Source organism: Perognathus longimembris, chromosome 22 (assembly GCF_023159225.1).
Source record: "Perognathus longimembris pacificus isolate PPM17 chromosome 22, ASM2315922v1, whole genome shotgun sequence".
NCBI classification, from domain to species: domain Eukaryota; kingdom Metazoa; phylum Chordata; class Mammalia; order Rodentia; family Heteromyidae; genus Perognathus; species Perognathus longimembris.
This window is the reverse complement of record NC_063182.1, coordinates 1,987,128-2,001,253: the sequence shown is the minus strand read 5'-3', so window position 1 is coordinate 2,001,253 and position 14,126 is coordinate 1,987,128. Positions and strand designations below refer to the sequence as shown.

Sequence of the window (14,126 nt, the reverse complement as noted above, 5' to 3'; positions counted from 1 at the left end):
GTTAAGTTTGCCCTCTCTAAGAGTTGTACAAGAAGCTATGATCCTTTCTCATCATAGATCTCCAACGTTAATGGAAATTTTCAGAAGCATTATTTTCCTTTCCGAGGGATAAAGTTTTTGCTCCACTTTTCAATGGCTTTTTCACACCAATTCAGATTTAAAATAAATTCCTCATTAGTCAGACTCCGAGTCTTCTTACACACGTGAGTTGATCAGAAGTATATGTAGTCTCTCTATAACTTTCAGTTCCAAACTAAGAAAATACTATTAGCTATCTCTTTTCTAAGACAGCATGCTAACTAGGCACTTTACATTTGTTCAATCACGTTTAATGTAAATGTAATGAGATATAACCATGCAGAGATATAATTGAAGATAAACACGTTTAACAAAAGAAGCCTACAGATATTTCTCAGCTCAGGAATCACGAAGAGAGGACTCCTGTTAAACCAAGAGTCACGAGCTGATTATCCTAAGTTGTCAAGTGTCATTGTGGAGCAATCTCTGGCACTACAGAGCCTTTCTCCTGTTCAAACACTCCTTAAGTAACTCAAACCATGTTTTGTGTTATTTTTTTTTTCTTATTCCTGTTTGGCAGGCAGGAAATGACAAATTAGTGTCTTAAGGGATTGACAAAATATGTAATTACACACTATCCATCACCATAAAGGAACCTAAGTTTTCTTCCATCAGATCAAGTACAGGTCGGCCACTAAGAACATTCTAGTCCAACTGAAGTACTCGCTAAGGTCGCAAGCGTCAGTAAGCAGCTGTAGTGAAACGCCTTCACTGGGAAATGAAATCACAGTTGAGCAGTGAAAGCAGGGGAAGCCAAGCGGCAGAGGCAGAGCCGGACTCCTCTTTCCCCGACCACCAGAGACGCTCCCCAGTCCTTCCCTGCTGGCTGAGATAGTGCACGAGAGAGGGAACAGAGGACACGATATTGTAAAGTCTTCCCAATGTTCATTTTCTCTCATTACAGAATTTTCAAAGGAAGTGGGAATAAGGACTCTTGGTGAGAAGACATCCTGAAGTTCCTACCAGCTTGGGGGGGGGGAGGGGGGGGAGCACCCAAGCACTGTGGTCTACTGTTTGTTAAGGCCGGTGGACAAAGACTTGAGGCCTCCTGGTTGACAAATGGTTTCCCTTCTTGATTTGGTATTTCTGGGGGGAAAGATCAGGTGCTTCCCAAAATATTCAGTTACAACGGTTAAGTCATTTATGTTTACATTCGAATACATGATTGACTAATGTTTATCCTAAAAGGGTTTTCTTTGTTCTTTTTTTGGTATGGGAAGGCTAAACAATATGCTTATTTATTCCATAGTTTCACAAACAGGAAAGGAGGTTTAAAATGGGTTAGTTCCACAATTCAGGGTGGGTGTGTACTCGAAGAGACATTGCATAACACACACAGCCGCTTGCTAAAAGCCATCACCCCAGAGCCAATTTTGGAAAATACAAATAGGAGGCGGGATATTTTGAAAATGGTGTGAACACAAGAGATCCTTAATTTGTATTTTGTGGCTTTAATGGGAACTATGTATTTGTTCAAGGCATATGTCTTGCAAAATGATAGTTTCTGTTCTTAAAGGATGTTAAACGGGACATGTAGGTTACATTTTGTCTCTTAAATTTTCCTTCAGGATAGGCACCTAACATATTTTATTGTTCTGGTAGAGGAGACTAGCAATAAATTCTAAGTGTATTGTGCACATTATTATGAGCAAAACTACTTTCACGTTTGTTGTTCAATTCTCATTTTCCTTCACAAAAGGATGTGAATCCCCCTACCCTTTAGAAATGGAGGAAATTAGTCTCCCTCTTTGTGATTTGCCTAAGATGAACGAACTTGGCAAGTTCCAAATCAGAAGTATCTGCAACCTAGGAACTGTAATTCTAGTTTAGTGTTTCTTTCCAATCCCCACTCTTCTCTGCATGGAATAATGCAGCACACCGAATAGATTAAAAACTAGGTGTTAGAATCAGGCAGATGTGAATTCAAATCCAACCTCTAGCATTGCCTGGCTAATGGCCCCCGGGGCAAACTATTTGCTTCTTTGTGCCCCATTGATGAAGTAAGCTAAAAATAGTTCCTCCCTGGCCCACTAGGCTGTGGGAAGAATTGATGCAATAATGCATGAAAAGCACATAGCAAAATGTTCCATAACTGTTTGCTATTGTTATGTTATTATGCAATCTCTAAAATATGTTCGGTCACACTGCATGAAATACTTTCAGTTTTTCAAAGACACCACTGATACATGTGAAACCAACCAGGAGAATTAGCTTTCTTCATGATAAAGTCATATACCAGATGCAAAGGATAATGTTTCACAGATTTAATGTTAAGGCTTCAACTGTAGTTTCAAAATGTGGTGGGTTTTTTTTTTTTCAGGCTAATAACATTTTTAATAACAGCAACCTACATTTTTTTTAAATCAGAGATAGCCAAATGACAGCAATTTCCTATGCACAATCCAACAGATAAATTATCCAGCAGATGAAAAGATCCAAAACAAAATTTTTTTTTGTTGCAATAGAGGTGCTGAAGAAATTATGTTTGAAAAGAAAATTATCCCATGCACTTCCAGTGCATCTCTGGTTTTCTCTCCCACAGATAGCAAGGGAATGGCGATGCTCACACTCCCTAGAACGACAAAGTAAAACCTAGAACCTTCTCTTGTCTCCAAATGCATGCACACCTCAGTTTCAAACGCAATCCGAAGGGTGCAGCTAGGTCGCTCCCGGCCTTGGGTCCCAGTCGAGGGCACCCGAAGGGCAGGCACTGGGGTGCGCCCAGGAGGAAATGGGCCGGTGAAGTCACCTCTCGAGCCTGGCCAGATGTTTGAAACGGAATCTGCGGGCTGGGTCCCGCGGGGGGGGGGGGGGCGGGTAGATGGGGGGGTGTACTTGGACAGCGGCCTCCCCGTGTGTGCGGCTCTGCGGGCCCCCACGCAAGCGAGCGGGTGCTTTCTCTCCCTGCGTCCGCAACGTCGGTCTGGCTGGTTTCCCCGCGTGGGACGGGGACGGGGTGACTGGGCGCCCGTCGTTTCCTGGGTGAGCCGGCGAGCGGCTTGTGGGCGCGCTGGGTGCGTCCCCGGGGGGCCGGGGCTCGGGGTGCGGGCGCGCTGGGTGCGTCCCCCCTGGGGGGCCGGGGCTCGGGGTGCGGGCGCGCTGGGTGCGTCCCCGGGGGGCCGGGGCTCGGGGTGCGGGCGCGCTGGGTGCGTCCCCCCTGGGGGGCCGGGGCTCGGGGTGCGGGCGCGCTGGGTGCGTCCCCGGGGGGGCCGGGGCTCGGGGTGCGGGCGCGCTGGGTGCGTCCCCGGGGGGGCCGGGGCTCGGGGTGCGGGCGCGCTGGGTGCGTCCCCCCTGGGGGGCCGGGGCTCGGGGTGCGGGCGCGCTGGGTGCGTCCCCGGGGGGCCGGGGCTCGGGGTGCGGGCGCGCTGGGTGCGTCCCCGGGGGGCCGGGCTCGGTGCGCGTCTGGGCTTGTCTGTCTGTCGGGGCGTTGCGTGTCCCCGTGCGCTCGGGCTCCCCCCGACCTCGGCTCAGCGGGGTGTGTGCGTCCCCCCCGAGGGGCCCGGGGCACCTGCCCAGGCAGGCGGCGCAGCGGCCCGGGCCTCAGCCCCGGGGCTGGCGGGGTAGCCAGGAGGGAGGGGCGCCCCGCCCGAGCCAGCCCGGGGCGGCGGGGCGGGGCGGGGCGCGGGGCGGGGCGGGGCGCGGGGCGGGGAGCGGGGCGGGGAGCGGGCGGCGGGGCGGGGCGGGGAGCGGGGAGGGGGGCGGGGCGCGGGGCGGGGCGCGGGGCGGAGCGCACCTCCTCCCCCGGGCGGCGATTGGCGGGGAGTGGGCGCGCGTCACGGGGAGGGCCGTCCTCCCCGAGTCCCGGGCACATAACGGGCAGCGCGCGCTCCGGGGGCGGCTTCTCCAGCGCTCCGAGTGGGACAGACGGACGGGCGGACGGGCGGACGGGCGGACGGGCGGGCGGGCGGGCGGGCGCCCCGACGAGCCGAGCCGAGCCGCGCGCGCAGGACGCCCCCCCCCCGACCCCCGGCACCCCCACCCCACCCCACGGCCACTGGCCGGATGAGGCTTCCCGGCGCCCGCGCCCGGCCCGCCGCGCCCCGCCGGAGGTGCGCCCGCTGAGCCACCTGCCCGCCATGGGGCCGCCCGGGAACCACAGCGCCTTCCCGCTGGCGCCCAACGGCAGCAGCCAGGCGCCGCCGGGCCGGGACCCCGCGGAGGCGCGGGACGAGGCGTGGGTGGCGGGCATGGCCCTGGTGATGTCGCTGATCGTGCTGGCCATCGTGTTCGGCAACGTGCTGGTCATCACCGCCGTGGCCCGGTTCGAGCGGCTGCAGACGGTCACCAACTACTTCATCACCTCGCTGGCCTGCGCCGACCTGGTCATGGGGCTGGCGGTCGTGCCGTTCGGCGCCAGCCACATCCTCATGAAGACGTGGACCTTCGGCAACTTCTGGTGCGAGTTCTGGACGGCCATCGACGTGCTGTGCGTCACGGCCAGCATCGAGACCCTGTGCGTCATCGCGGTGGACCGCTACGTCGCCATCACCGCCCCGTTCAAGTACCAGAGCCTGCTGACCAAGAGCAAGGCGCGCGGGGTCATCCTGCTGGTGTGGGTGGTGTCGGGCCTCACCTCCTTCCTCCCCATCCAGATGCACTGGTACCGCGCCTCCCACCCGGAGGCCCTGGCCTGCTACGCCGAGGACACCTGCTGCGACTTCTTCACCAACGGCGCCTACGCCGTCGCCTCCTCCATCGTCTCCTTCTACCTGCCGCTGGTGGTCATGGTCTTCGTCTACTCCCGGGTCTTCCAGGTGGCCCGCCGGCAGCTGCTCAAGATCGACCGGGCCGAGGGCCGCTTCCACCACCACGCCCAGCAGCAGCAGCAGCAGCCCCTGGGCCCGCTGGAGCCGGACGCGCGGGGCAGCGGGGCGCCCGGGGCGCCCGGGGGCCGCCGCTCCTCCAAGTTCTGCCTGAAGGAGCACAAGGCCCTCAAGACCCTGGGCATCATCATGGGCATCTTCACCCTGTGCTGGCTGCCCTTCTTCATCGTCAACGTGGTGCACTCCATCCAGGACGACCTCATCCCCAAGGAGGTCTACATCCTCCTCAACTGGCTGGGCTACGTCAACTCCGCCTTCAACCCCCTCATCTACTGCCGGAGCCCCGACTTCAGGATCGCCTTCCAGGAGCTCCTGTGCCTGCGCAGGGCCTCGGTGAAGGCCTACGGGAACGGCTACTCCAGCAACGGCCACGGCCAGGGCAAGGCCGACTACCCCGGGGCGCAGCCGAGTGGGGACCCCCCGGGCACCGCAGGCTTTGGGAACCGTCCAGGGACTGTGGCCAGCGACAGCGTGGACTCCCCCCGAGGGAGGAACTGGAGCACCGATGACTCCCTGCTGTGAGGCAGGTTTTCTACTTTTTAAGATTCCTCCCCCCCCCCAACCTCCCCACCACAGAACACTAACCAGACTATTTAACGTGGAGTGGAATAAAGTTAGAATACGATTGTATAGAGATTTTTTTTTTCCAAGAGGAGGGCATCTTTCTGCCTTTTTTATTTTTTTAAGCTGTTACAAACAGCGAGAGAGAGGAAATGTATTTGAGTGGTTATCTGTGTCTTGTACAGTTCAATTCCTTTTTTTTTTTTTGCACAGAACTTACATGTATGTCTGAAAGGCGTTAGCCCTAGAGGACCTTCCTGGGTCTTCATGTTTCGATGGCCTTTCCGTGTATCTACCTCATTGGTCAAGTATTAGGGGGTAACATGTTGCTGCTGGAGATTTGTATCTGAAGAGTTTCCTTCCTGCACCCTCGGACTTGAAAACTCCTGCGTATCTGGGACTTTTTTTTTTTCAGCTGTGAATGTGGACTCGCCCCCAGCTCCTCTTCTTTGCTCACATGGAGTATGGTAAGGCTGGCATTGGAGGGACAGCTTCAGTTGTTTTTCTGAGCAAAGTCTAAAGTTTACAGTAAATAAATTGTTTGACCATGACTTCATTGCACCTGTTTCTCCAAAGCCTCTTGACTGAAGTGTCCTTGCCTCCTCTCTGGAAACCACAGGTAACTATTTGCAATCGCTGCCCGGTGGCTAAATGTGGAATGATACAAGAGTGACACGCACTGATTGCTTAACCTGCCCCTGTGCCTTTGAATGTACAGCTGCAAACCTGTCTCTCTCCTCACCCCTGTGCCCAGGTCGGTCCTGCCTGCTCTCGGGGTAGCCCGGCTCGTCCCACAGTTGTTGTTCTGTGCTGTTACCTCAGAAACAGTGACTCATAGGAACAGAGCTATGGGCCTATGTTTTGTCCTTCCACATGCCCCCACCTTCCAGCTCTACTTGCTTAATTTGTGCGTATTTATATCTGGGCTGCGTCTTATAGTAGAGCCCTTTGTCCTGCACTGGGGTTTGTCTCATGCAGGATAAAGATGTGCTTGTGCAGAAACTATTCAAACAGAACCCTAGAATTCCAAGGAATTCTAGAAATCCAAGGAAAATCCACAGGGACAAGAGCTGGAATATGTCTGACCTAGATGCAGAGTCCAAACCTCCTGCTTCCCTACTTCTCCTCCTTTTTCCTTTGTCCCTTGGCTTCTCCATACATCCATATAAACAGTGCTTTCTGATCTTCACCACTGTCAGCATTTTGGACCAGATAGATCTCTGTGTGTGTGTGTGTGTGTGTGTGTGTGTGTGTGTGTGTGTGTGTGTGGAGTAGTTCTGTGCGTTGTTAGAAGCTTTGCAGCTTTCTTGGCTCTCCCCATTCGCTGCCAATAGCACCCTGCGCATGATAATAGCAAGGAAAATGTCGTCAGCAGACACCCGTGAAAGGTGAAAGGTGAAAGGACCCCTAGCAAATAGTCAGTGATCTTAAAAAAAATTGGTTTAGATTTTGAAAATGGGAACTGATGTTTACAGTCTTGGTCATGGCAAGTGCTTCTGGAGCGGTGTCAGTTCACCCACTAGGGACAGCCGCTCAGCCGGCACGCTTTCCACTTCATCCTGCTGCCTTCTGAACTCAGCCCTCGGTTGCCCAGAAGTGATCGTGACGCACTGGGATGGTTTGAGGTCAGCACAGGGGTTGTTTGGGAGGCTTCATCAATGGATCTGGGGCCCGTGGGTCCTCACTGCCTATTTGCAGAGAGATTATTATATTGTTAAGAGGCACAGAGGGAAATCACAAAAGTAAACACATTTCTTCCGGCAGCTCCTTTCCATTTTTTGCCTGTGTGTCCGAGCCTGAGCTTGGCCCGGGTTCTATGGGGTGCATCGTCCTCCGTGGTGATGTCAGGCTGGGAAGGATCAACCTGCAGAGTTCATTGCCCTTGGCCTTGCTCGTGAAGCCCAGGCCACCGTCTCCTTCCCCTCTGTCCTAGACAAAGTCCCCAGCCAGCAAGGCGCTGCTGGCCTTCTCTGCTTTCTGTCAGCTTGGTGATTGGGGACAGCTGAGTTCTGCTTTTGAGAGGACTGGGCTCTCAGAAGAAGGTGAGGTCCTCGTTTTGGGAAGGCACCGTGACAAATGAGAGGGCATGCCATTGAGTGATATATATATAATTTCACCATCTCCCTCTCCTGCTCTGGCCCCTCACTCACAGAGGAGGATAGTTTCCAGTTAATCTTCACCTTCTCTGTAGGCTCACAGATCTTCAATTTAGAAGAGCCAACAATCTAGGGGGGGGAGCTGCCCAAGGTAAGCGGGCAGTGCTCAGCCGGGCAGGACTCGGGCCAGGGTCTGTGGTGCTGTGTCAGGGCTGCCGCGGCCGCTCGCCTTCCGTGGTGGAAGCTGCATGTGGCAGGCACTGTCATCAGTTCATTTCAGTGGATGTGTTTATTTCCCTTGGGTCCTTTGCACAAAATTCAGGGAGTAGACAATCTGCAATTGACACAAAAGACAGGATGGCCTGGTCTGCTCTATGTGACAAAAGTGCACCAGAATATTCCCTGCCTAGAGGCAAGCTAGGAGAGCTTTCACTCTGTGATCTCAAGTCCAACTATTTCCCGTAGAAATTTCCAGAGTCTCCGTGTGTCTCTGTGTGTGTGTGTCTGTGTGTGTGTCTGTGTGTGAATTCTGGGGCTTGAAGAACTCTGGGCCTGACTGCTGTCTCAGAGCTTTTTGTTGTTCAAGGCTAGTGCTCTACCACTTGAGCCACAGCTCTTCTTCCATAGTGTTTTGACTTAATAAAAAAAAAAAAGTTGGAAACTTGTCTGTCATTATTTCTAAGTAACACTGACAGATAGTATTCATTATCTATCTGTCTATATGGGACAGCTAAAGGAACAGCTAATAAAATTTCAGTCAAAATTTAACTACAAATACTGTTTTTGGCTCCCAAGTAAGTAGGTGTGGATATATTTGAGTCTCTTTGGGAATACTTGAGTTGCAAAGCTTTTGTGTTTGCAGCACCTTGGGTAACAAGAGCCTTGTGTCTCTGTGGTCACCCCTCGCTTTACCTTCTTTTGTTTTCCCTGCCCGTCTCTGTCTCTGTGTCTCTGTTGGCTGACATAGTGGTTGCATAAGGCTTGAGCTGGAGTCATCTTCATAGTTTTCTTTGCCTGGACAGCGAGTTCTCTGAGTCTGTCAAATGAGAACTTTATCCTGAGAGGCAGGCTGACAGGTGTGAACTGTGGCCGGCCGGGTGGGCCTGTGTGGAGAGAGAATTCCTGAGGAATCTAGGGGGGGAAGAGCCAGGGGAGAGGAACTGTCCTTGCGTAGTGTTTAAACTGTGGGTGTCAGTGAACTTACTGCCGCATAAAGCTGACACTAGAATCCGTCCTTGAGTGTTTACGGCACACTTGCTGTGTGCAGCATAAAGTATCGTAGGCTCCCATCTCTCTGAGCCGTAGTCTTAATAATAACAAACAGCTATGTTATGAAATACAACGGGATGTTAGCGTCGAGGGTCTATGTGAAGTTCTTGTTAGAGACTAGGTCACCATCATAACCTTATGATAATAGGTCAGGGATTTGTCTTCCTCTAACAAATGAAGAAACTGAAGTTCAGAAAGGTTGGGTAACCTTCCAAAGCTAAAGGGTCAGCTAGTTTCAGAGTCACCAGGAGAAAGTGGCTCTGTAGGGTTCCAGAATCCACAGGCACCAGCACCCTTACATACCAGGAAGCAGCGCGGGGCAGCTCAGGGCGCGTGCCAGGAGCAAGCAGTGTAAGAACTGGAAATGCAATACCTTGTTGAGAGAAGAGGGAGATTGCTGTGGCGACTGACTGCTGAGGGAGGCAGGGCGGGCGGGAGGAATGCTCTCTCTGAGCCCGCGGACTGAGACAGGAAACCAACCCATCTCTCAAGGGCCCGGGGCTGCTTCTCTGAGTCTCTGCTTCATCGTTTATCAGACAATCAGGCAAACCCCAAAAGAGGATATGAAGCTTTAAAGTGAGCACAGCAGGGTAAAGCAGAAACACAGACAGGCCCAGGTCCCGGGGAACGCACCCTCGTGACCAAACTAAGAACAGCTACGCTGGATGAGTGGCTGCAATCAGTCCTGGGTGGTCCCGGAGCTGCCCCGTCCGTTTTGGACTGGCGATCTAGGACAAGAGCACTGACTTTCTGACAGCGGAGGACCAGGAGGATTCATTCACGGTGAACACGTTTCCTTGACAATGTAACCTCCAGTCAATTCAGCTAATCTCTCCTTTATTGACAGTACAAATACAACTTGGAGGAGGAATTTTTGAAATACCTAAGAGAACAAGAACTTGAGAACTTGAGAAGTGCTGGTGTCTCATGAATAACAAGAGGCAGGATGGAAATGCACGAAGCCCTGAATTGGGGATTTGTCCAACTAAGGAGTAGGTCTCCAGTCAACCCCCCTTCCCTTTGTCCTCCCCCCTCTACCGTTCGCTGTGTCTCTGTCTCTCTGTGTCTCTCTTTCCTTTTCTCTCTCTGAAGTGACATCACGTTCCTTTGCGAGTTCACTTTGATTATATATAAAATAACAAGGCCAGTATGGGGGTGCCCACACTCTACTTTCTGAATTTCTATAGCTATTAATTTAGAGGCTAGAGATAGCCAATCCTAGTTCTAGTTAGAGTTGGTTGACATTTGTCATACAAATAGAAGCTGTATATTCTGGGAATGGTCAGCCTGAATAAGAGAATGATACAAAGGACAACTTAGGGCATGATAACTGCTTTTGGATACTTGAGATCCAACTTGGGTGCTACTGGCTCATGCCTATAATTCTAACTACTCGGGAAGCTGAGAGCTACAGATCATGATTTGAAACCAGCCCAGACAGAGAAGTTCATGAGATAGGAATCCCCAAATAACCCTCCAAATGCTAGGTGTGGCTCAAATGGTAGAATGCTATCCTTGAGCACGTTCAAGCCCCAGTATTAAAAAAAATTATATATATATATTTGAGATCCATCTGGGAGAAGAAGAGAGATCTGTTCACTGTGACTACTCCACGAAAAGGTAACCTTACCAAAAGCAGATTCTAGCTCTGGTGAAGATTGTAGAGTAAGCTTCAGAATCGTGATCCTCCTGTCTTTGGAAACATTCCAAGGAAGCCTAGCTGAAGCAGTGTTCTGGGGGAAGGCTGGGAGGCCTGACGAGGTTCCATGCGAATCATTAACCCTATGTCCTTGAAACGAATAGGCCTGAGCATCCTTAAAAAGTCCCCAGACTGTTCCCCAACAGCAGCTGGTCTTCTCCTAATTCCTCTGGACTCAGAGGTTTCACCGTAGTCCTAAATGGGAAACCTCCGGGGGAAACCAGCCTCCCCCCTCCCCACCCCCGCCCCTGGCCATTGGGGAACATCCAGAAATAGAGCAATAAGGTTAAGCAGTTTTCCAAACTATTAGACCTTGTCATCAGCTGCTCTTCCCATGCCTTCCGCGAATGACCTACTAACTCCCAAAGAGAGAATAATGAGGGTTGAAAAGCCCTCTCTACAAAGACCAGTACATCCGTCTCTACCCTCAGAGTCCCCGCACTTCCTGTGCACTTTCTGTCGCCCTCACTGGGCGGGCAGGAAGAGAGGCAGGCCCTGGCCAGCGTGAGGCCCTGTGACCCTGGGGTCCCCAAGTCCAAAGGCCTGGGGGCTGACTCCCCGCAACCACGAATGGTCCAACGGTCGGGCTGGGCCTGCCTGGCAGACCACTTCCCCTTGGTATCCATCTCATGGCCTCGGCAGACAGGCACTCGGAGTTCCATGGGTTCCTACCTTTGGCTCCTCCTCTACGTTCCTGTAAGACTCCAGGAAGCCCTCGGTGCTGCGTATCTAGCTGCACCGAAGAGGAGGCTTTGCTCCTTTAAAAAGGTAAGCGAAGCCGGGTACCAACCAGTGGCTGGTGCCCACAATCCTAGCGACTCAGGATGCTTGGATCTAAAGACGGCAGACCCAAGGAAGCCTGGGCAGGAAAGCCAACTGTGAGGCTCTTACCTCCAATGAACTAGCAAAAAGAGGTGGCGGTGTGGCTCAAGTGGGAGAGTGCCGGAGTTGAGTGAAAAAGCTGGAGGACAACGCCTAGGCTCTGAGTTGAAGCCCCCTCCTGGGCAGGCACATACACACAAGGTAATCCATACGTATCCTGCGATATTTTAAAGCATATAAAAGCACAAAGGAGCTCAATCGCCCACCTTGTTATCCTCCGAGGATAGTTGCTGTACTTTTATTCATACATGTATTTGTCTAATCCTAAACATGGTTATACAAGTATGAATATACAAATCGTTTTTCAATAAAAATGACATTAGATGACTAGATCCTTCGTACGGGTTTGGATCTATGGATCTACTGCTAATCATCTCACAAATGTCCCCTGCGAGTTTCTACAGGCAAGGTGAACTAGGTATGCAATTCCTGCAGGTCCGTTGGTCTGGTGACGTACAGTTTCAAGACCCAGAACCCAGGCCCGGAGACTTAGCATCAGGAGGCATGAGCTGGAGTCCAGGAGAGTGCATGCTAGCATGTTCCTCCGGGACTTCTGGCATAATTAGTCCACGGAACACATGTTGAAGAAGAAGTTCACACAAGTATGAACTTTGTAAATCAGAATGTCCCCCCCCACCCCACCCCCATTCTTGCTGTGGATGAAGCGACGGTTTCTCTAGTCCTTGGATGAAAGCAAAACCGGGCCCGCAAACTCGTTCACATTGCTGCGTGCCTCCAACCCAGCCCGTTCACTTCTGTTAGAATAAGTCCACTTGAGTCACAGTGAGTAGCTGCCGTGGGAAAGCACCGTGGTGGGTTTCTACCCACGCGGGGGACTGCGGGGAGCAGATTATAGTAACAGCCAACAGTTAGAAGACTGCAGCCCCGCCAGATACCACGGCTTCTCGCGACTCAGGAGGCTGAGATCTGAGAACCACGGCTCAAAGCCAGCCCGGGCAGGAAAATCCCCGAGTTTCTTATTTCCAGGCAACTACCTGAAAGGCAGAAATCAAGCTGTGCGGGATAGAGCCTCAACCTTGAGCACAACAGCTAAGGGACAGAATAGCACCCAGCCCCCAAACCATGAGTTTAAGCCACAGTACTGGCCAGCAGGCACACGCGCGTGCGTGCACACACACACACACACGCACAGCTTGTGGGCCAAACACTGCACAGGGTGCGTGAGCATCCTAAGCACACTTTGGGGAGCTCCAAGCGTCTACACTAGGTCACGTGGCCACAGGTGCAATGGCCCCCCGGTACACAGGGTCATATTCCACCCGCACCTCACGTGCGACCGCACAGCCCCGTTCAGAAGACACTTCCCGAGTTCTTCGTCTATGCCAGGCACCGTGAGGTGCTCAAGATCAGTGAAGGAGCACAAAGCGTTTGTGCCGAATGTGCCAAAGTGTGTCTGTTCTGTAGAATGTGGAGACACGCACTTTTGAATTCCTGTCGCATTGTAATGACGGCAGCTGTTATAAAGAAAGCATTGGGTGGGGTTGGGGGCTGGGGATATGGCCTAGTGGCAAGAGCACTTGCCTCGTATACATAAAGCCCTGGGTTCGATTCCCCAGCACCACATATATAGAAAATGGCCAGAAGTGGCGCTGTGGCTCAAGTGGCAGAGTGCTAGCCTTGAGCAAAAGGAAGCCAGGGACAGTGCTCAGGCCCTGAGTCCGAGCCCCAGGACTGGCAAATAAATAAAAATAAAATAAAATAAAGCATGGGAAACTCTGAGCGGGCCAGAAGAATTGGAATGGTCAATAACGGTTTCCCTAGAGAAACAAAATGCTGTTAGAGAGCTGAAGAAGGAGTAGATCATTCCCAGACAAAGGGAAGAGGGAAGAAAAGGCCAGGTGGAGAGGAAATCACCTGTGAATGGCCTCTCGTGAAAACATGCCTCCTGCCCAGGAAAGACTGAAGAAAAGGGGACCCTCACTGCTGGGAGGAGAGCGCCCCCAAAGAGGCACCGCGAGACCCCGGCAGGCAGACCCCATTCGCACCCGGCCCCCGGGCCTGGGCTTCTCCCTCCGGAGCGTTCGTCAGTCACTGCTGGACCTGCAGTAACGAGCAGTTTTCTGTTCTGGAAGAGTCTCTGAACACACATTTACTCATTCTCACATACACACATGGAGACGGGCCATGCACGTACAGTCGTACAGACGTGTGTGCATTTGCTTTCAAACACGCATTGACACACGCATTGACCAACTCCGCCCTGGGCACAATTCCCCGTGTGTTTCCCTGCGCAGTGTGTGTGTGTGTGTGTGTGTGTGTGTGTGTGTGTGTGTGTGTGTGTCTCACTGGGAGGCGGGGGCAGGCTCTCTCTGGGTACCGTCAGGCCTGAGCCAGTTCTTGGGTGGACGGGGAGGGTGGACGGGGTGGCTCGGATGGGGTCTCCCTGCCCTTGGAGTTTCCCGGGGGGTTTGGCGGCTCGGCCTCGGGCCTGGGCCTCCTCCTTCTCCTCTTGGCACGGAGCACCGGTGGCAAGGTGGGGATCCTTCCAGAACATGCTCATTGACTATTCTTGGCCTGGGGAGGAGGGGAGGCGGGGCGGGTTGCACAAAGATTGCCTTGTGCCCTCCCGGAGTCGCGGGCAGGGCCCCTGGGGGAGCACTGGGGAGCACTCCCCACGCAGAGCCGGCAGCCCTGAGACGTGAACACAAGAGACAGCGGGAGCGAGCAGGGCTTGGGGACCCTGTGGGGAGGGTGGGG

At 53.0% G+C, this 14,126-nt stretch overlaps 1 protein-coding gene across 1 annotated transcript; it reads left to right on the top strand.

Moving 5' to 3' along the window:
* Positions 1-4,154: 4,154 nt before the first annotated feature.
* On the top strand, positions 4,155-6,023 carry Adrb2 (adrenoceptor beta 2). The gene has a single exon (XM_048331494.1). The coding sequence runs from the start codon at positions 4,155-4,157 to the stop codon at positions 5,421-5,423; it is 1,269 nt and encodes a 422-aa protein (XP_048187451.1). The 3' UTR covers positions 5,424-6,023.
* The last annotated feature ends 8,103 nt before the right edge of the window (positions 6,024-14,126 follow it).